This window comes from Nipponia nippon, unplaced genomic scaffold (genome assembly GCF_047370975.1).
Source record: "Nipponia nippon isolate SJK-2023a ecotype South Korea unplaced genomic scaffold, ASM4737097v1 scaffold_6, whole genome shotgun sequence".
Lineage (NCBI taxonomy): Eukaryota > Metazoa > Chordata > Aves > Pelecaniformes > Threskiornithidae > Nipponia > Nipponia nippon.
The window spans coordinates 3751120-3774053 of NW_028262380.1; the positions used below are offsets into that span (position 1 = coordinate 3751120).

The 22934-nt window shown below is 46.7% G+C and overlaps 1 protein-coding gene across 3 annotated transcripts in view; it reads left to right on the forward strand.

The window, feature by feature from the left end:
- The window catches only part of SMOX (spermine oxidase), a 109208-nt gene extending 90432 nt beyond the window's left edge, over positions 1 to 18776 (forward strand). For all 3 annotated transcript variants that reach the window (XM_087737861.1, XM_087737862.1, XM_087737860.1), the window contains 4 exons: positions 6855 to 7028; positions 9864 to 10563; positions 16849 to 17009; positions 18315 to 18776. In XM_087737861.1, coding sequence (XP_087593987.1) covers positions 6855 to 7028; positions 9864 to 10563; positions 16849 to 17009; positions 18315 to 18452 — 1173 coding nt within the window. In that variant the 3' untranslated portion in view covers positions 18453 to 18776. The remainder of the gene's footprint in view (positions 1 to 6854; positions 7029 to 9863; positions 10564 to 16848; positions 17010 to 18314) is intronic.
- Positions 18777 to 22934: the final 4158 nt, after the last annotated feature.

The window sequence follows — 22934 nt, forward strand, 5'->3', positions numbered from 1 at the left end:
ATTAGCTTATCGTTGCCACAGGATATCTTTATCGCTAGGAGACAGAAAAGGCTTTCACATTTATGGATTGTAAAAATGTCTACAGCTACTCTCTGCGATAAAAAATATGTAAGGGACACCTTAAGCCAAGAAGAGGACATCAGCCAACCTCTTAATTGCTGTTGCTGGGGAGCTGCTTTCTCTCTCTCCCTTCAAAGTGTGCTGGAATTTCTTGCAGGGGCAGCTCACGGTTTTGTTGAGCTTCTTGTCCCAGCCTCTTTGGGGTGTCAGATTGGATGACCTGTAGTGATTTAAGACAGCTGACTGTGGTTTCTTCCCTGTGCTGCACAGAAAAAGTGGGAATTAAGGCGAGCTACGTGATCTCCTGAAAGTCCCCAGTTAAAAAAGTCTGTATGAAATACAAGTGCCCCGGTGGGTGGGCAGTCAGGAGCATGTGCAGCAGGCGTCTGGCTTTGGGGACCTTTTCCTCTGGCTTAAAACACAGAGAATGTTTCTGCTTACGCATGCTGAGTCTGCCTGGTGCGTTTCTGGTTTGTGTTTTGAGTCCCCATTCCCCCAGCATTATTTTTGCATTTTCACTAGAGTCCATTCCATTATTTTTTTTCAGCCTGGCTGGCCAATACTCTCTTGCTTTAACCGGTGATGAAATGGGTGCTGGGGAGGAACAGTAGGAATTTGGTCTTCAGTTCTGAATCTCTGTTTTTTTGAGGAGGCAGGCTTTTTGAGAGGTTTTGTTAAAACATCTTGGAGTTGTCTAGGATAAAAAACCATCTTACAGATCACCAAATCCTGAGGTCAGGCTCCTCCCTTGCCTCGTAGGAGCTCCCAGACCCTTCTCAGAGTCTTGGGGCGTGATCATGTCATCTCATCTCTCAGGCTGCATCTCCCCCTTTAGAAGAGGCTGAGAGAGCAAAGCCTGTGACACGCGCTGTCCTGACTTGAAAAGAAAAAACAAAAGAACCAAAACAACCAGCAGCCACACGATGGATGCAAAGCCTAATCAGGGATGGAGCACTGGCATTAACAGTCGAAAATGTAGTCCTGAATGAACGGGGCTAAATTTGTCACAGTTTCAAATGCCTGCCCTCCCCTGCACAGCTGGCTCACTTCCCATGCGCTCACACACTGCCCTTCTTTCGCTGCAGCTGCTGCCATGTGCTTGGGCTCGAGCATATGCCTTCAGCTCTGCTTCTCCTTCCGTATCTCTCTCACCCCAGTTATCTCGTCATCTGGACGCCAAATTCTAGGGAATGCAAAGTGCTGAGGGTCTCCCTCGAGTGTCTCGCTTGGGTATGTGGAGTCGCTGAAGCTGGAGCCTAGCAAGGCGAGGTCGCTCCTCTGTGTGCTGAATTCTCCTGGTGTGAAAGGCAAGACACCCCAGTACCTCCAGAGCTTCGCCTCGCTAGCTCATTTGGAAAGTCCTTAGCTTTTTCCAGGCACTTGTCCAGTCTTTTTTGGCTGGCTGCTTCTACTTCAATACAAGTTTTGCTTCTTTTGTTTGCAGTAGCCTGAATTTTTAATAGCTGTAGGGATGCCTCACAGAAGCCTTTATTTGGTTATGAGGAAGCCGAGCAGTAAGACTGCACAGCTCTTCATTTCTGCAGCAGAGCGTTCCCTACGAGAGGCTGTCCTAACTGGGAGGCTGTTGCACCCCGTTGAAGTCAGTCAAGATCTATCAGGAGCTTGTGACTGAGGTGGCCCAAATCCTCCGCGGTGAGAGCACTAGCGAACTGAGCAATGCCTGTACGGAAGGTCTCCAGTCCTGCAGAGCAGCTACCTGGATTTCCAACCACATGTTGCCGAGTGATGTGCCATGAGAAGGGGCATTGAGCTTGCCGTGGGCAGGACAGCTCTCCAGCCACTGTTTTAAGACTATCCTTCTTAGACCGTGTACTGTGCGGGGCTGGCACTGCTCCGGGTCATCGTCAGACCATTTGGTCAGTCTCTCAAAGGAATGGGGCACCAGCGTTGGAAGGTTCTCCAGGGTGTGATGTCCATGCCGCGTATTCATAATCTTCCCACCTTCCTCTCCACTCCTGCTAGGATAATTGAGGGAATCCTGGGGCTGGGGGAGGATTTTTGGCCTCTACCTGCTTATACCACATCTGCATGACCCTTGAAGAAAAGCCACAGGAGTGTGACCTTTGAGGGTAAGGTCTGCAGCTTCAGTGTTTTTGTGTGCCCATAACTGCTGCAAAAACGTGAATCCGGACAACCCATCTCAGAGTTGCTCTTCTGTCCCTGCTAAATCCTCATTTCCCTCTCCAAAGAGGCATTTAAGACCAACTCCCAGGTATTTGTGAAGGGTGGGAGGGAGGTGGTGAGCTTGACAAGTTAAGTGCAGGTGAAAAACCACACTGCTTTGCCTGCCCGAGAATTTCACAGTCCATCAGCCAGCCTGATTTAGAAAAAGTGCCTATTTTTGCTTAGGCTTTTCAGTAAGGATGTGGTCCCTAAAGACCTGCTTCGCAGGAACCCTCCCTTTAACAATCAGCTAATTAATGGCCTTGTTATCTGTCAGCTTTCTCCTGTGTGCTGCGCAGCTTCTGGGAGAGGGATGCAGCCAAAGAATGACAAAGTTTTCCACACGTCTGACCCCCACCCTGTGCTGGGCTTCGTGCCATCCCCAGTTAAGCTCCAGTGCCTTGCCTTTGCGTTATCGTAGAAAGCAGGACCAAAGGGCCACGAGAGTCACCGTTCCCTCCCTGCCCCTCTATTGCACTGACAGATGTCTGGCCTGGTAACAGCGTGGACCTATCTCCATCGGGGTTTTTTTACTGACCGGGGATTAAGTCACGGCAGTTTTTAAGCCAAGTGAGAAAAAGACAATGGTACGGATCGTCACCGGCACTGACAGGAAGGAGCGTGGATTGGGATGTGCTTTCCTGGCCTCCTTCAGTGCTGAGAAACTTCTTTATTTAGATTTGTTCTTCCTAAGAGACTGCCTCTTCCTGTGGTGGAGGAGCACGTATGTAGTAAACACGCATAGGTAACAGAGAGGACATCCCTGGTGGCACCCACGTTCTCTGCAAAGACCCCGCTTGTGGGATGCCCCAAAGCTGGTCAGAAAGAAGACAGAAGATCCGAGCCAATGTGGAGCCATTTTAGTGTTATGGCCGTTCAATTAACTCCTCTTAATTGCTGACCCTCAGCCCCATTTCCCCATAGGATTGTACGTAAACCCTCAGAATTAGGGATGGAAACCTGCACAGAATGAAGTGTCACTTGGGATGTTCTGCGTCTTTTGCTTCTGCTGATGGTTCTTGCAGACAAGCTTCTAGGGACAGCTGTGCTGCCCGAACCCGGAGGAGCTTTACCGTGAGAGATGATTAGGTCGTTGTGCTGGGACGGGAGTTTGCCGGTGGTAGGAGCTGGGAGATGATGGGGTCTGTCCTTATTTCTTCTTCCTGCTTGTATCAGGTCTGTGATAATAGAAAAGGGAGGGCAGTCTGCACTGCATATGGTGTAGCTCTCCCTGCTGACGGGCACGGTGCTCTCAGTTTGGATGCGTGGATATTTTGTAGAGTTAGCTAGAAAATCAGCAGAATCTTTCAGGCGGTTCTTGATGCTACATTTCACCAGGCTTTTCAAAATAAAGCCCACTTGAACTCTCTCAGGAATCCTTTCATCACATCATGATGAAATGATGGAAGGAGAATGTGTCTTCAGATGTCACAAAGGCCTGTTCCCCATGGCTTCAGAGGTGGACCCATAGGCACGATGATGATGCTTTCTGTTGCTATGAGCAGTTTTCCACCTGAGGAAGCAAAGCCCAAGTAACTCCAACTCCAGAGAGTACAAATCTGCTCGTGCTTCATTAGAAACCTACCTTAAATGGGATTTCTGGTGAACCTTTTCCATAGTTTCTTATCCAGGATGTGTTTGCTGCATGTGTGCATTAAAGGATACATGTTGAGAGTCTTTTTGATTCTTTATTATGACAATGTATCTCTTGATGTAGGACTTGCTGTTGTTTCTCCTCTTGCTTCTTTCATAGATTCATAGAACCGTTAAGGTTGGAAAAGACCCTTAAGATCATCCAGTCCAACCGTTAACCCAGCACTGCCAAGTCCACCACTAAACCATGTCCCTAAGCACCACGTCTACCCGGCTTTTAAATCCCTCCAGGGATGGGGACTCCACCCCTGCCCTGGGCAGCCTGGGCCAGGGCCTGACAGCCCTTTCCATGAAGAAGTTTTTCCTAATATCCAACCCAAACCTGCCCTGGCGCAGCTTGAGGCCGTTCCCTCTCGTCCCATCGCTTGTTCCTGGGGAGAAGAGACTGACCCCCCCCCGGCTCCAGCCTCCTTTCAGGCAGTTGCAGAGAGCGATGAGGGCTCCCCTCAGCCTCCTCCAAACTAAACACCCCCGGCTCCCTCAGCTGCTCCTTGTAAGACTTGTGCTCCTACAGCAGCTTTGCCTTCTGTTCTTCATCAAATGTTTCGGCACCCCCAAGAAGAGAAAAACAAAGAAATAACAGGGATTCTGAGAAAAAATAATAAATCCTGGTGGTGATTATACTGACCTGCTGTCCGATCGATGGGACTACATATATAGGAAAGACTCTGTGTTTACAGCACAGAGAACTGTGCGTTTCTGCTCTTTTCTCTGTGGGGCAATGAAGAATACAATGGTTAATAAAAACATACCCATGGCTTGCTTATCCTTTTGGCCAAATGGTAGCTGGGTTTTAACACAGCTTTGCTTGTCTTGTGAATGCATTATCTGCTTACAGTGTGCAATCGGCTTATGAAAGCTGAGCTGCATTATGCTGACGCAAGGTCTATGCAGCTTGTACTTGCTGGAAGTGGTTTGGGCCTCAGAAATCGGTGGACCTGAGAACCGTGGGATGTTGAAACTGCCAGAGGGCTTTTGGCATTGGGGAACAGAGAGGACACTATTTCCTTTCCTTTGCTGGAAGCCTTCATTTCATGTAGGGCATTGGTCTCCACATTTCTTGTCTGGAAATGTCCTTGGAAAGACTGTCCCCCAATCAGTGTCTGCAATTCTCTTCTGTATTCAGCAGTTCCACTTATTTTTCTTGTGATTACTTCTCTGTTTTTGTAGCTTATTTTCCCCTTTTTTCTCTCTCTCATCTACTCTTTAATTCAGTTTCCTCCTCATCCCTTACTTGTCCTTTTCTACTCTCTTTCCTCCATTCTCTCACAGACCTGTTCTCTCTTACTCCTACCACTGCCATACATTTTTCATCACTACCTCCCCTTCCTCATCATCCCTCTATTTTGCCTCCTCAAATTCACTATATTCCTAAAACCCAAGAGAAAATTAAGCTTCAGGGGAGCATCAAGGTGGGAAGAAACTAAACCATGGTGAATTTGCCATAACAGCAGAGAGTGAGAAGCTGTAGGAACCTTTGAAGGAGAGGTTGCCACAGTTCTGCCATCTTCCTACCAGGTATTTACTTTTGAGTTGAACTCCTCAGTATGTCTGAATAATCTGTCTCCAAAAAAGGATCATAAGTTGTAATCAAACCATCTTTGACAGTAAAAACTCACCAAGCAGCAATCTTGCCTCTCTGCTTCTAAGCGTACTGTGTACCTCTGTGGCATGATATAAATGAGAAGGTGACTCATTCTTGACAAACTAGTCATTAATGGGATGAGTTGTGCTTCTGGGAGGCATCTTTTAAAAGCTTTCCTGTGTTAAAAAGAGTTTTTCCATGGAAATGAGGGGCCATGATTCAACTACAGGCTCTTCTGGCAATCTTACAGGCAGAAGTCCTGAGTACTCCAGACAGCCACAAGCAGATGGCCAAGGTGGATGGTTGTTTTCTTGCTTTTAAGTAGCTTGTACAGTGGAAAACTGGGGTTAAAAGAATGTCGGGAAGATCTCCTTGAAAGAAGAAGGGTTTGTTAGAAGGGGATTTTTCTCGTGGTCCTTCTCAGGCTGGCTCCTGGTGGGGGGCTACTATTTTTGTCATTGTTTTCCATGGATCTGTACCTGTCTTGTGCTCAATGAGTAAAATGTGTGTGCATACAAAATGCCTTTGCTAAGCCTGCGTTGGTTGCTTCCTATTTTTCAGGGGACAACAGAAAACTAAATATGAAACTGAATTCGTCCACCCTGGTGGATTCCTGGGCATTATTGCTAAATAATTAGAATAATGGAGAGGGTGGAAGGGCTGGTTCCAGGCTAGAGCAGTCAAAGATCTGAGCCCTGCGATCTGAGAAAGGTTTTAGATACAGAGTCTGCATCTGAGATTGCACCTGAGACACCGAGGTGGGAGAACAGCTGGTGCTTTATTGTCAGATGTGAGGAAGCACATGGGTCCTGCTGCTTGACTTCACTCCCAGTAGACTTTGGATGGAGACTGGAGCTTAGTCAGGCTGTGGCACTGCTCAGCAGAGCCAGAAATTACACATAGCAAACCTAAGCCTGCTCTGTGGAGGTTCTCTGCAGTCTGTGCTTGCCTGGCTTACAGATCCAGCTGCTAACAGCTGGTCGGACAACAGGCTTTAGCTACTGAAAATGGCAGGACTGCCTCACTTGGTCTTCTGCAAGTGACAGAACGGACATGCTCGAATGAAAAAATAACTTAATAGTAAGCTAATAGTAGCTTAATGACTTAATAGTAACTAGACTGTTGCAGGTGAGTAAGGTTGGTTATCTTTGCCTGGAGGGAAGCGTTGCTTCCTGCCTTCTAACCAGCATGAGGTGCAACTGGGCCTGGCATTGGAGCAGAGCGCGCAATGAGCCGCCAAAGCTGATCTCTGAAGTTGGCAAGAGAAGGTGATCTGAACGTGCTGGTTTTGGATGGAGGAAAAAGCATCCTGCTTGAGGCTTGGATTCTGCTGTGAATCACATTGTCCGTCTTTTTGTCCTGTCTCTGGCAGGTCTATAACCTGACTCAGGAGTTCTTCCAACGAGGTAAACCAGTCAATGCTGAGAGCCAGAATAGTGTGGGCGTCTTTACACGGGACGTAGTGCGCAAACGTGTCAAGGCCGATCCGGATGACACAGAGGCCGTCAAGAGGCTGAAACTAGCCATGATCCAGCAGTACCTTAAGGTTTGTGTGCACGTTGTTGTTTTTTTGTTTTAACTAAGAGCAGACAAATCTTGAACCTCAGAGACCTGGCTGAGCCTTGCCCATCACTGGGGAATTGCTTTCTGTGGTCTCTTGCAGCTGGGGCAGTTTGTGTTCATATTGACAACTTTTCCTCATGAGGCATATCCGAAGACAGTGAGCTGCAAGAAATAATGCTTTTGCTCTTTTTTTTTTTTTTTTTTTGCTTACCTTAAACTTCCAGCTTTCTAATCAGAAGGGGATTTCCTAGGCCCTGTTAAATTTTCTGGGGTGATTTAACATTTTCTTACCTGAAGCTACTCTATTGTCAGCTTCTTTTAGTTATGTCTTGTCTTGTGCCTTACACCTGGGACCCCGTGGTCCCGCCTGCGTGTCTTTTGCCCCCTTCTGTCCACATCTCAGAGACCAGAAGAAACGTAACTTTGATACTAGTAATTTGCTGAAGAAATCCCTGGAAAGCATTTGGAAGGTAAAGCAATAAAATCAAAGGTAGATTGTATAAACCCATGTCCTAATCATCTTCTCTCACAGCTTCCCTAGTTCTTTTTATCTCCTTGATGCCTTGGCCTAAATGAGATCTCTGTGGGACGAGGACTTAATGCTGCATAAAGCACTCCACAAATGTAACAGTTGTTCCTATTTCAATTTTAATGACTTAAAGGCTTATGAAATGAGGCAGGGGAGGCAAGCAGCTCTCTGTGATGTGGGTAAGTGTATGGTATTCACTATTTACAGGTGGGAAGCTGAAATAAAGACGTCAGGAGTCTTACAGGAGATCTGTGATAAAGCTGAGATTTGAACCCAGGCGTCCTGAGCACTGTTCTCATATCTCACTGTCCTAACCCTAAGAGGTTGTATCGCAGGGCATCTCCATAGCTGCCACGTAAAGACTACTTATTTATTGTGTTACCCATGTAACATCACTCATGCAGACAATGTTAGTCATTTGGTATAGCTCTGGTTTTCCTGGTGGTTACTTCTGTGGTTGCTACAGGTTGCCACAGCCAGAGCCTTTTCTGCAAGTCTTGCAAATCCCTTCTCAAGTGTAAATACCTGAGAACAACAAAGCTTCTGATACTTAAGACTATCAGATCAGAGTGGTTGCTGAGAGAGTGGGGATTAACTGGTGTCTCAGGCAAAGTATGGTCTTGGTAGTTGCCTGTTTTTCCTCCCTGGCATTTTTCCTTCATGGTTGAAAAAATCAAATAGAATCATAGATTGTTTAGATTGGAAGAGACCTTTAGGATCATCAAGTCCAACCGTTAACCCAGCACTGCCAAGCCCACCACTAAACCATGTCCTCGAGCACCACGTCTACCCGTCTTTTAAATACCTCCAGGGATGGGGACTCAACCACTTCCCTGGGCAGCCTGTGCCAGGGCCTGACAGCCCTTTTAGTGAAGAAATTTTTCCTAATATCCAACCTAAACTTCCCCTGGCACAAGTTGAGGCCATGATAGCCATCACTGTTTGTTATCTTCATAATCTGGAGTGTCCTGGTGGAGCATCCAGGCAGGATGAGCAGCCTGTTGCGTGACCCAGGGTGCAGGGTCTCTGCCATGGGCCAGCAGAACTGACCCTGGGTGGGTGTTGGAGAGGGCTCGCTCAGCCATCAGGTGGGGTGGAACCACAGCAGACTCAGAGGACAGGTCGTCTTCAAGACCTAGCTGCTGGTGAGCTGGCCCAGCAGTTGTGCCTGCTCTGTCTTCACTGGAGTCATTGGGCAAAGACCAGGAAGGGGCAACCACCTGTTTGTCAGCACAGTCACAGGAGCAGCCTGTGAACTACTTAGTACAACTTTGACTTGTTCGCACGACGTCTTAGCCCAGCACAGAGATTCCTGCCCTGCACCAGGATGTTCCACAGGGAGAGGGTCTGGGCTTGCCAGGCTTCCAAACATGGTCATTAAAGTGTGGAAAGGCCTGGAAAATTGGCCAAAGGGTGAGGCATGGAATTGTAATGTTCCCTTTGCCTAAAATGCTTAAAGAATTACAGCGTGCAAATCATTGTGACTCCAGTGATTTGAAGATTTTACGATCACTATGTCCCACGCATCAGTATTATCATTAGAAACTTATTGCAAGACAGGCCAAACATCCTGCCTTTGTTCCAGGGATTGTTGGAAGCTATGGCTATGCCTAATACTCCTGCAAACATTAACCAACAGGTCCCAAATCTAAAGCTGTGATAACCATATCAAGTGAATCAAACACAAGTGTCTCGCATCTTGGCATTTCCCTTTTCTGTCTCCTTCAGTTCCTTCTGTGTTGGGTCCTTTCACCTCCGACAGATTGTTAGCTTGCTGATTGCTGACTGTTTGACAGCATGTTGAAAGCTGCAGACAGCAGAAATAGCTGCCAAAAGTTTTTCATGGCTCCTCGTGGGAACATTTATTAACATTGGAAAGAGCATCTGATTAACATAGCTCCAGCTTCTGTTGTAGCAGCACCAAGCAGCCAGTCCCTGGCCAGTGAAGTGTGTTTTAAATGATAGAAAACAGTCAGAACTGTAACCCACAGTCATGCAGAAGCAAAGATGTCATCTCTGAACTCTGGATGATGCAACCGTGGCCGATGCAACCAAAGCTGATGCAGCTAGTTACCATGACAAAACGGTTTCTCTGGTTGGAAGGAAGGCTTAAGGATGGATTTTGTCAGATCCTATGGCCAAACACTTCTCTACTAGCAAAAATAATGTGGTTTAAGAGTGGGACTTGGGACTCCCAGCTTGTGGAGCTCCTCTGTACCCTTGCAATGTTGTGCTGCAGCAAAATGAGTTGCTCTGTGGCAATGTTGCTTTTGTCTTGCTTTTCCTTAGGTAGAGAGTTGTGAGAGCAGCTCCCACAGCATGGATGAAGTCTCGCTCAGTGAATTTGGGGAATGGACCGAAATCCCTGGGGCTCATCACATCATTCCTTGCGGTTTCATTAAAATCGTGGAGATTTTGGCCCGCTCCATTCCTGAGTCTGTCATTCAGCTCCGCAAGCCGGTCAAGTGCATCCACTGGAACCAGTCAGTCAGTAAGGAGATTGAGAGGGTGGCTGACCACAACAGTGACCTCCCCGAGGAGGACAAGGGCTCCGATGTCTTCGTTGAGTGCGAGGACTGCGAGTTCATACCAGCTGACCATGTCATTGTGACTGTGTCCCTGGGAGTCTTGAAGAAACGCCACGAGAGCCTGTTTCATCCCCGCTTGCCTGAGGAGAAGGTGATGGCCATTGAGAAACTAGGCATCAATACGACTGACAAGATTTTCCTGGAGTTCGAAGAGCCTTTCTGGAGCTCTGAATGCAACAGCATCCAATTTGTCTGGGAAGACGAGGCAGAGAGTGAGAGCTTGACTTATCCCGAGGAGCTGTGGTATAAGAAGATCTGCAGCTTTGATGTACTCTACCCACCAGAGAGGTACGGCCATGTCCTGAGTGGCTGGATCTGTGGAGAAGAGGCTTTGATTATGGAGAAGTGCGATGATGAAACTGTGGCAGAAACCTGCACCGAAATGCTACGTAAATTTACAGGTCAGCCATGCTCTGGTTCCGTTGGTGAGTGGAGAAGAGAGGGAGAGCGGGGCTGGGGTGTCGAATAACTGCTAGGAAGGAAATGCACTAAAGCAATTTTTAGTTCTTTGGTGTTTTATGTCCCTTTGAATGGGCTGTGTGTGGGCTTCCAGCATACCTCCTGCTTGGGTGTGCCTGAAAGTTATTTATAAAGAGGTGCTGATAACCAGCTCAGGAAGCGGTGGGTAGAAGTGCTTGAGGATTCCACATCCTCTGCTTTATTTAATCACAAATAACTCTTTAGCAGCTGGAACTGTCAGACTCGGGGCTCCTGAGGACTCATCTCAGCTGTGGAAAGCAGCATAGCTCTTTTAGAGCTACGGGAGTTGAACCTGTTTAGATCAGCTGAGATGTGGTGGTTGAATCGCATCCCTGACTTCCATTCAACATGAGTCTGTGTGGAAATCTCATTGACCTAAACGCCCAAGTATCCATTGATGTTGAGAGTTTCCATTTCTGGGTAGTTTGCCTAAACCTTCCTGGACTTCACAGGTTTCACGTGTACTGAGCACACATCACATTAAAGGCAGCAGTCGGAGCAAGACAGATCTTATGTGTATTCTGCTGAGAAAATCCAAGATGAAATCACTAAAAGTGGTAATATTTGAACAAGCTGGGTCTTAGTTTGTCTGCAGTCACTTCTCTAGAGCTTGCACACCTTCCCAAGGAAAGGGCTTTTTGCGTCTGGAGTTATTTGCGATCCTCTGATGGGAGATGCTGCATAAGTTCAAGCGTAAGGTAGTAACGTTGAAAGAAATAGTGATTGACTTATTGGCAGTCTTTAAATAAGGATTTTGAATTTATACATAATTATAAGCAATTATAAGAGCGGTGTCCTCCAAGATTAGATGCAGAGATTGGTCCCGTGATTAAACTATTTATATCTGCCTGCTAGCTTGTGTTAGCCAAATCTCAACACCCAGTGGGTTTCCAGCCTTACCTCTTGTCCGTGGACCTCCAATTAACTGAAGAAATTTGCCTTCGCAAGTGTAGCTTTCCCCTGTGCTTACAGACCGTTTGCTACCAACAAGGCAGAGATCTAGAGAAAGGGTCCTGGAAGGTGAGGACTACTTGCATAACTGGCTATTGCAGAGAAGTAGGATGAATCAGTGAATGCTGGACTCTGGGGAGCTTCTGCCTCCTGAGCTGTTTGTTTTCAGTGGTGTTGGGTATCCCTACGTTATGTCAGTACCTATGCGCCTTCTTTCCTCCTGACCTCAGCAGGCCAACTGCTGCCCTACGCAGGCATAGCAGGAGGCTCTTCTCTTTAAGGCCAAGTTGTTCCAGTGCTGACATCTCCCAAAGCGTATAAACAACCTCGTTTGTTGCAGCTCTTCTTGCTTAAGATCTCTTTTTCCTAAAACACCTCGATTCAGCAGTAGGAATTTGGCTCTTCGGGTCTTTCTTGGTTTGGCAGATGGGAGTATACTCTCCCTCTTCCTTCTTGCGCTCCTTCACTGTTGTTATTGTTTGCATGTGTTGGATGTTCCTCTCTTCCTCCCAGGATGGAAATACGTCTGCGCTGGGTCATTGGTATGTGCTGCAGTTGATGCTCCAGCTGATACTGCACCTGGTCACTGTCCATCAGGCTCTTCAGCAGCGTGAGCTCTATCTCAGCCTTCTGCTAATCCTGGGTTACCTAACTCTGGAGAATTTCAGACTGAATTTACCAGGGCCTTGCCCTGCAATGAACATTTTGTGCATAAGCTGAGAGGTCAGCTCTCAGCTGCTCCAAACTGCGAGAAGAAAACTGTCCTTGGAGTACCCATTACACAACATGACCTCTTCCGCTTTCTGCCCAAAAATCTTGTTAGCTTGTAGAAAACCTTTTCACAGATCATCCAGGATGGCCTTGCTAAGGTAGCTGCGTTTATCCTGTTATCCTTGCTCCCATTTTCCCTAGCAGCTTCACAGAAGCAGCACTGTCTCGAGGCTAATCTGGACCAGGTGCCAGGCAGGCTGAAATAACAGAAGTGTGCACAGCTCTCCGTGCACCTACCGTGTTCTTCACTAATCTGTGTCATCAGGAGTGTGAGAGTGGGTTAGACCAGCCTGGAGGTGGCTGGGGGGATACACAGCAGCCTTCTGCCTGTGATCTAAGTGTAGTCATTTCTGAAAATGACTGGTCTCCTCTGGTCCAGTTAGCACCACCAAACCCAGCTTCTAAAGCGTTTCCCACCACCCAGCTTTGTGTAAGTGAGCTAATTGAGTTGGGAAGCTAGTCTTTCTAGGATCCTAAGCTTAGTGGAAAGAAAGACTCTTCCATAAGGCAGCTCAGATCTCCCACACCTCACTTGGTGCTCTGTGACATCTTCTCAAGAAGCTTTTCTCTACAGAGTTTAGAGAGAGCCTTATATTGAGTAATGAAAGTAGGTAGTACGAGCCTTTTAATGTTCACTTTGTCTTTTGTAGCTTTCATGTTCTTGGGTATAAAATCCCCCATGTTCTTATTTCTTCTTATTCTATTAAAGAATTATGCATTAGCCAGGTGGGTTCCCATCTTCAGCTGTGTTTTCCCAGTCCATTGCTCATGGAAGCATTTGCTTTGGCTTCAGAGGGTGTTAGACCAGTCCTATGTTAAATCCATTCTTTTAGACTCAGTGTTATTTCACACTGAGAATTTCTCTCTGACAGGAGATGATCTGCCTCTGTGACCTTAAACTTCCCATGCGGGTTAGTGTTGCGGATTACCTGGCTTTGCTGTGAAAAGCTCTGAGGATTGTTCTAACCTCAGAACCATTGACAATTACTGCTTTTCACAACTTGGATGGCTGAAAAGCAGCGTCCTCTAAATCTGATTAAATGGGATGCCTTTGAACAATTAGAAGTCTTGCTCTGGTTTCTTTGTTGGCTAAGCTCCGGGTGTTAGAAGGCAGAAGGCAGTAATTGCAGGCCTGCTCCCTTCTGAAGGACTCACTGATTTGTCAGGCTGCGGCTGGAGATGCCCCGCGTTGCTCTCCCTGTCCTTCAGCTATTCCTCTGGAGGGGAATGGATCTCTTTTAGGTTCGGCCTCATATCTGCCAGCCCCATGTGCATGCCTGGGATACCCTAATGTCTCTCTGGTGGCTGTAGACGCTGATGTGTGGGTAGTACCACAGATCTCTGGTGGCCTTGGTGGGATCTTAGATACCCTGCTCTCAGGTAGGCAGCTAAATTTGGGTGTCTTAATTTAGATCTGTGGGTTGATTTGATGATAATCCTGCGTCTCATAATCAGCCCCATAAGCAGTAAATCTACGTAGCCACACCTCCCAGTAGCTGAATAAAGACAGGATTGTTTGAGGCACATGGACTTGTTTTCCATAGCTTCAAAAGTGCGAATCTGTGGTATAAAGATATGTGCCCTCCTATTTTAGTCCTTTTTTAGTCATTTTCTCTCTCTTTGGACGGTGGAAACTCCGCTCTCTCCACATCTGTATTAATTGTTACTTTTATCTGTAGGCAAAGGCACACGTTCACCCATCTATTTAAGAGCAGATTGAGAAAGTCCAATTAAATATCTTCCATGAACGACTGTGGCCCTCCCAGTCTTTGTAGTCTCTGTCTTGCAAACAACAGTTCAGGATCAGAGCTTGTGTTATGTGGTCCCATCTGACCTTCAACCAAGCTCCTCCTCTCTGTGTGCAGCAGAAATGAAGTTCTCCTGATTTTTCTTTTAGAAACAGCTCCTCACATTAAAAGGTGCATAAATGCAGAAGCACAGGGGCACAGTAGCTGCACAGTGGACGCTCGCGTCATGCTCATGAGGTCTGATGTGTTGAGGAACCTTAAAGGAGCTCATGAAAGCTGGTACGTCTGCACCACACAGCGTGGTGCTAGGGAAGGAGACTGGCTTCGGTTCTGGGAGCTGTACAGCTGCGATTGAATGTACCCAGGCTCCTTAGCCCTGCTCCACGCTGGCAGCTGGCTCAGGCATTTCTGCGTGAGCTCTGCCATCTGTCCAAGGCCACATGCTTCATGTTGCTGTGCTGCAGTTTCCCTTGTGATGAAGTTGCTATGTGAAGACTAATTCCCCGGTGGGAAGGCTGCTGTTTACCTGCTTGTATACACAGTACAAGGTCATCCATGGGAACCACTCGAGAGAGACAAAGCTGTTGCTTTTACCAGTCTGAACGATTGCTCTATTAAATATTGCTGGATTTATACAATTGTTGATTGGGCTTATGACTCCACAAACCCTTTCGTTAACAAATTTCAGTCTTTTAGCAGATCTGTGGCCTTATCTGCAGGCTGACAAGCCCTCATCTCATTGCTTGTAAACACTGTGTGTTCCTAATGTTAATCATCTTTTTATCAACATCTTACTTGTTGACCCCTGTATTGAAAATCTTCTGGGTACCTTGACACTGGAACACGAGAACATGCACCAGCTACAGAAGAGGCACCACCAGCCTGCTGCAGAGACTCCTTTTATTTGAAAACACATTGTGTGATTGTTTTTGTCTAATGCAATGTGATGGATGCCTGCTTTGGCCCTGTTTGGTGTTGCGTTGTCTAACAGCTTTCATGGTGTGTTCTCCTGGGCTTTCCCACAGCCCTTAAAAATAAAACGTGATAACTTATTTCCTTGATGCATCTGAGAGCTCCCTGTTCTCAGGCTCCCTTGGGCTTTTCACTTCCATCCCAGGCATTCCTGCTTTGAAGATTCTTGGAAGAGCACATTTTAGAGGCTTTGTTATGCTAAGTTGTTACTCCTGAAACAACATTCAGTTGTAGGATGTATTTTGTTTGTAGGGTATATTTATTTGCTAGTTTGTGCCATATTTTGATCTGGGGGTTAGCAGTTAGAAAGTGTTCACAGTATACTCTGGCAAGCCATCCAGGTGCCTCTGCTGTGTTTCAGCCTTGTATTTCATCGGTCTGGTTGGCACATGATACTCTGAAAAGTGGTAGCTGAACCAGGGAAGTAACCTGCTCCTGATTTTAAGGAATCGAAGGCACGACTAAATAATTCTTTAGTAGAACTAAATAATGTAGTGCCTAACTAGTCTTTACAGTTGGATGTCTCCCTCTCTAAGCCATGATGAAGAAAGTGGGGGAATTTGGATCTTCTTCATAGCAGGCTAAGCATGCTGAAGGGTTAGAGAGTCGGGGTCTGAAGCAGGCACAGGAACTATGCAAGATGCAAGCATGTCTCAATTACTCTTGCTTCTTGTGCTGACAGTCTCCCAGGTTCCAGTAGCTGAACCTTGCCTCGATATGTGAGGCTGCCTCAAAGGTGGCCTCAAGGCGGGGTCTCAGCTCTCCTGCAGACAGAATTTATCTTCATAGCAGTTCTCCATGACCTGTCTCCCCATTCCTCTCCTGCCAAGCCAGATACGATCACGGGACACCAACAAAATCTCGGTCAATGACACTGAGATGGTCTCAGCCTCGCAAGAGGGTCTCCAACATATGACCCTCCCTATTTCAGTTCTGCCCGAGGCTCTTGGGGCAGCAGCTGGTGGGCTGCCTACAGTCCTGGATCCCATGTGCTCCTGTACTCTTTGGGATGGGGATCGTGGCTGATGATGGCCCTCTGGTGCCCCTCACCTCTAGGTCCTACATCCTCTTAGCAGGGGAAATCCTACAGCAATCTAGAAATCCTACTTCCAGCCTCGGAAGCCTTCTTTCCATGCCATGTGCATCCCACAAAATGGGTCTGCTGGGTTTTAGGTTCATTTTGGGGGCAACTGGGTAGCAGTTGGAGTGAGTAAAACATGTTTTGAGAACTTTCTGACAGATTTTCCTATGCCCCCACATAATGAGGATTTGTCTTCTAACATCCTTATCTCCGTTCCTCTTTGGATGCACACCTCTCTCACAAGACTACTTAAACATCCAATTTAGACTGGGCACCCAATTAAATACATAAAATTCAGTGAAATCAATCATGTGCTTGATCACCACCAGGCTCCCCATGGCAAATGAGACCAGGAGGTGCTCTGTATTTTCAACCAGACTGTGTCCAGGGTTCCCTGAAGCTCCCCAATCTTTTGGGAGCATAAACATTTTAATGATCTTTCCCAAAATGGAAGACTGCAGCTGAGACTAAAGGGGATGCTATTTCTGTTATATAGATACTTACAACTCAGTAGTAGAAGAGATATCAGCTTTAGGGCCTCTTTCCTATAGCCTGCAGGCTCTGCTAGGATGTATTTTCAATAAATCAGACTGAATACGTGTGACTCCACACCTTGCACAGGCATTGTCATGTTTTCTCTCAGACACGGTCTTACTTTTTGTCTTCTCCTGCTTTCCACCCAGGGAATCCAAACATTCCGAAACCTCGCCGGATCCTGCGGTCCTCCTGGGGCAGCAATCCCAACTTCCGTGGATCCTACTCTTACACCCAAGTTGGGTCTAGTGGGGCTGATGTAGAGAAACTTGCTAAACCACTGCCTTATGCTGAAAGCTCCAAAACTGCTGTAAGTATGGCCCAAATTGGTTCTAGAAGACTTAACATGACGCTGGGCAGCAGGTTTTCTGGGGAGAGGTTGGAAGAAACAGGTTGGGCCTCCAGTAGTGTGTTTTCCAGTTTTTTTATACATACTCCTCTGGACAAATAATGTATGTAGGATTTTACCTCTGATGTTTGGAATCCCAACATCTCGGGGATTCCCACATCTCTCTCTGAAATTATCAAGAGCTGGGCATCTGTGTGGCTTTTGGAATTCTGATCTCTGCATTTAAAGACCATTGGCCAGTTCGAAATTCCCTAGGAAAGCACATTATTCTGATTTAAAGCCTAGTCTGTATATGGAGCATTCAATGCATGACCCCTGCTAATGGCTAGGTCTGAATGTGTCAGAGGTGCATATTAGGAAATCTTTCTGCGTTGGCAGTAGAGGGTGAGGGAGGCCCAGTCCTTGGCTGGGGGACTCATGCATTGGCTGTGTACAGTGGATTTGCTCTTCAGACACTGCCTTTGCTTTCTGAATACAGTGTGGAGAACGAGAGCACACATGGAGATAGTTACCGCAGCTCAGCTGATGAGCAGTAATATATTAAGCGAAGCTCACCCCGTCGTTCAGGGTTATGTGTTCGAATCCAAAGACAATGGTTGATGTATATGCAGCCTCCAAGCATCTACCCAGTCCATCTCCTCCATCCAGAGCCTGACCCCGCCATGGAATTTTGTTCAGCACAGAAATCTATTAAAAAAGATAGTAGGAGCTTTAGGAATCTTTCTCTGTAGTTCCTGGGGAAGAGAGGTACCTGAAATTCCTGCCTCAGAACGGAGTTGGCGGCAATTTTAGCAAGCGCCTAACTATAGATGTAAGAGACGAGACACTGTGTCTCACCCTGTGGGTTTTGAGACATGACTATTTTTCCTTCTGGAATTGCTGTTCAGAAAAAAAAAAATCCTTAATGCCTAAAAGGCTAAAGTATAATTTAGGGGAGCAAAGGGAGGAGTCGGTAGAGAAGTAAGGTGCTCTGTGACTTGTGCAGGTTTGTTTGAGGTTATTGGAGCTCGTACCTGGCTCCGTGATGGTGCCTCAGCCCTGCAAACAGCTCCGTGCAGGCACAGCAACGAGGATGAGCTTGACGTTTCAGACACGTGCTGTGCCTTTCCCTGTGGTGCACCACGTTGGGATTTCAAGAACCAGCACTCTACAAACACTGGTGTCGTGGGGGTGTGGGAGGGCACAGGAAGTTTTGTCTCCTTTTAGCCTCGCGTCTGCTTTCCAGTAAGCGCTGCTGAGTTTTTCTGCTTTTCTTACCCTCTCCAGCCGATGCAGGTGATGTTTTCAGGGGAGGCCACTCACAGGAAGTATTATTCCACTACCCACGGTGCTGTGCTTTCTGGGCAGAGAGAGGCCGCTCACCTCATCGAGATGTACCAGGACCTCCTGCAGTGCCGGAGCTGAAAGGCCCCATGTTTGTGAATACCACCAACTCCCAAATCCTTGTACAGGTGTGTGGAGGGATTCTTTTTTAATTTCAGTTCACAGTAGAACAGCTTTTATCTTTTTCTATTAAAAAAAAAAAAGCCCTAACTGTTTAAAAAGTTAGTCACCAATAGCTTCATTTCCATGTGCTGTATTGTTAACAGGGAAGGGTGTTCCTTTTGTCTGGTAAACTGTTTCTTTGTCATTTTAATTCTAACTTCACTTTTGGTGCCTATCATATTTTTTTTTTCTTTCTGTATTGTAAGTGCCTTCTATACTAAAATAAATGTTGTAATAAAAAGACTGGGTGCTTTGATACTTCCTGGACACTTCTCAGTAACTTGCAACTCTCTTATTCAACATTACAAAAATAGGATTTTTCTCCCTTCCTACAAAATTTGGAGTAGGAGGATCTTGAGATAGGTCTGGATACAAAACGTTCCGGTTGATCTCACTCTTTGTTCCAAGAATTGCGCCTTGGAGACACAGTCATTGCCTTGCACAGATTAGCACAGAAATCACTCTGTATCACTATGTATTTAACGTCGCGTGTCATCTGTCTATCAGCTTGTGTGGGCCTTTGTGCTTCGGGAAACCTGTCTCTAATTTCGTGGGGGAATTTGTCTTCCCTCTGGGTTCACTCAGCCGGTCTGTGGGAAGTTATCAAAGGAATCGCAGCGCTGCAAAGCAGAGAGACAAACAGCCTTGATGAAAGCAGCGTTGGAGACTCTGCCCACATTTGGTCTGGAATAGTATCTTGGTTTTGAAGGGAGTGCCCCAGTCATTCCCACTTTCCAAAAACTGAATTGGTTCACAAAATGGTTTTGAGGTGTACAAGTTAGGCTTCTCTGTAAGGAAACTAAACGAGAAGCATTTCTCCAGGGACTCCCCAGGCATGGTGCAGCCTGTAAAGAGAACATCAAAGTCTAATCTATCACTTGTCCATCAAAAACTCTTGAACCACGTTGTGGAAGGAGCATTCGTACCTGTGCACCAGACTAAAGTGTAAAGTAAAACCCCCTAACTACCTTGGTAATGCAGATACAGCTGGAGTGCAGTCTATGGCTGTAACTGGGGCAACTAATCCAAGTGGAAAACGCCATGCAAAATTATGTGGGAGTGTGGGCAAGAAGGAGAATGATGAGAAGCAGCATTCTTGAACTACCTCTGTGGTGCAACTCCATCTCTTGTTGGACAGCAGTACCCAAAACAGGTGAGGTTTTCACCCCCCACCCCCAGAAAAGAAGATCCAAAAGTCTGAATGACAACACCGATGTTGAAGAGTATTGTCAGGGAGGTCAAGGCCATTCCCACTAGTAAGGAATTTTGAAGGAATGTAAAAGCTTGGCTCAGTCACCTTACATCTGGATTAAAAATATATTTTCCATGGAGCCTACATGTAGTAGTGGACAAGGGCTTCAATTAAAACTTCTTAAATGCAATTATCCCAGATTTATGCTTAGTCCAAATAGAAGCTGGGCAGCCCTGGGTTATCTCTGAAGAGTTGAGACCTTAGGATACAGCTTGGAAAGCTTAATTTTCCCTGTGGGGATGCTGCATCTCACACTAAAATGATTTTTACGTTGTTTGAGAGGGGGTGTCACCCCAGAACCTCTGATACACAGTGAGGATCCCCATGTCCCTTCCTTTATGTTCAGATTGGGCCCAGTTGTGTATAAACGTGCTTGGTTTATCAGCAAGATTCATTCTTATGTTAAACTATTTCTGCAATAAAGCAAAACACTGGGAAACACTGTTTTAGGGGACTGCCAGACCAGCCAGCGTTTGAAGGCTGATTGAATAGATGTTCTTCCTTCCTTTGCTTGAGTGGAAGCAGTTTCTCCTCCATGTTTTGGGCAGAGAGGCCGGTGCTGCTGACCCATGAGAAGACGAAACACCAGTGCCAAGGATAAGGAATGCCTGGCAAGGTTTATTCAGGATCCTCCTGTGATGAGAGCACATCTTCATCTGAAGGGCACCTCTGGCAGCGACACCTCTTGCAATGACCGAGTAGAACTGCTTGAAAATTCATTCAAATGTGCTTGAAAAAACGGCTACAAATAAAATTGATGAAAAAGGGGAATTTAACAAGAAAAAGTTTTGAAAATTAACTTGGGGTGAATGAATAAAGATAATGCAACAAGCCTGTCCTAATGTGCACCACTTAAACCTTTGGGAAGGCATCCCAGATAAAACTCTCCTTCTGGACAGAGAGACAAACTGGTTCTCAGTGGAGCCTTAAGGTAATCACCTATAGCGGTCTGTATGGAAATAAACAATTCTGATTACACAGTGTCAGAAATATGTCACATAAATGGTGCTTTGTATGGAAGAATCTCTCAGAACTGGGGTTTTCCTGTTCCAGCAATATGATTTGGACCAGAGAGGTCCGGTCAGTGCGAAGCTAACAGGCCTGGGGTCAGTGGGAAACGATCTGTGTGCTGAATTCAAGCTGCCCCTCGCTTTAGTTGGAGAATTCTCCATGGACCCAAATAGGCTTCCTGAAAAGAAACTTGTTTGTTTTTAAAATGGGTTCTAGTTTCAGTCACTGAAGCATATGTGCGTGTGTGTGCATGGTTTGTTTCCCTCAGAGAGTTCTCTGGTTGTGTAGGCAAGTATTTGCTAGGACATATGTTTCTTCGATGAACCATAAGCCCAATGGCAGCCGCGCCAACTTCCAGTATGTCCTGAAGAGGAGTTGGGTGCCGAGTTGGGAAGCGTGCAGGCTTCGCAGACCATCAGGGTCCGGGATCCCCTGAACTGCGTGGGATTAGAGAGAGGGCTTCGGATGACTCGTTCTGGCTTTGAGCCTTTACCCAGTTGAGCAGCGCTCGGTGCCGCTACAGCAAACGCAGAAGGTGTGCGTACGCGTGTCTTCTGCACCCTCAGGCAGGGATGTTACGAGCCGTGGTACGCCGAGGCCAACAGCTCGCTTTGGAGAGTGGCACTTCATGCCTTGGTGTCACCGGGGCTGACACTTGAATCCGCGGAGGACACTTTCTCGCTAGGAGGTTTTGTAGCATCAGGGTTTGAAGCTCAGCTTTTTGCTTTTGGAGCCTACCTTCAGGCAAATGGCTGTCCTCACTGCAGTGTTTAACCCCAGTAATGTTTGGCTCCGCTCTTCCCCTGGGTTAACAGCTTCCATGAGGACTTGTGTACAATGTGCCCCCTTGTTAATGAGTCCATTTGTTGACTTCTGCTTTAATTGCATGTCCTCCAGCTTAACAGGAGCACTCTCCCCCAGCCTAAACAGCCCCTGAACTGTGCAGATGTGTGTCGGGAGGCACAGATGTTAGTAACTAGCAAAGTTTTGTCCTGACCTTGTGAAAGGTGCCTTCTGGAATGAGAAAAAACTTTTTTTTTTTCTTAGAGATATAAATCCTCCTCTTTTTTAAAGTCAACTGAACAAAATGTAGACATCAGCATAGTTTTAAAATGTCTAAACAGTGTTTTTCCAAAAATAAAAAAGTTTTCAGGATGAAGAAGACGTGTGTTTAGCTGTTGCCTTATCTCTCCACGTTTCGTTAATCCATCTGGCTGGCTGCTGGCCAAGGGCTCACGCAAGGAGTGAAGAATGCGTCTGCTTTGGCATCTGCGATCCCGTGCGAAGCGTGCGTACTCTCTTTGTGCTTTTCTACGAAGCATCTGGGGTGGGAGTCGCATTGCTTCGCCGCAGCTATTTAGAAGTAGGATGTCCAGTGGATAAATCAGTTACGGAGGGTCCTTCTAGAGATGACAAAGAGAGGGAAAGGGACAGAGAGAGGGGGGAAAAACCTCTCCAGAGGGTGAGTCAGCACATCCCAAGGTAGGTGTCCGGAGAGGAGGCATCATCTTTGACTGACTCTCTCCAACCTCAGCTAAATTGCGCTGGTTCTCTGCGGTCGTGTGGAGGTGGGATGCCTCCCTGGCTGCTGGAAAGCTGAAAAGGACTGCACTACGTTGACTTTATGATGTTTTTCTCCCATTTTATCTCAGAAGCAAACCCCTTTTTGTGATGTTCCTGAGTTGAGAGAGAGTTGTGCTGTGGGAAGAGAGTGCAGCACGCTCGAGCTGAAGAGAACAAAAGATAAAAAATCTGTCCAGCTTCAATCACTCAGCTTTTGCCAGAGCTTAACCTCAAGGAGCCAGAGTTGATCTCGAGCAGCCAGATCTATTGCAAAGTGGAAGCAGAGGAGAAAACCAAATCCTTTGGGCATATGAGGCTATGACCCTGGAAAAGCCAACGGGTTGCTTTCTCCTGTGGCTTCTTTATCATGGGATATCCAAGAAAAGCTGCTGTGCTGGAAATCAGGGTTTCAAAGCTCCTTTTTCTGCTTTGTGCAGACAATATGACGGTGGTGTCTGTTTTTGCTAAATAGGTGTCCGTGTCAGTGCTTACTCCACTGACAAGTCCCAAGACACAGTCAGAATTGAATGTCCCAGGACCCTGGCTTTACATAAAGGGTCTTCTCTCCACGGCTT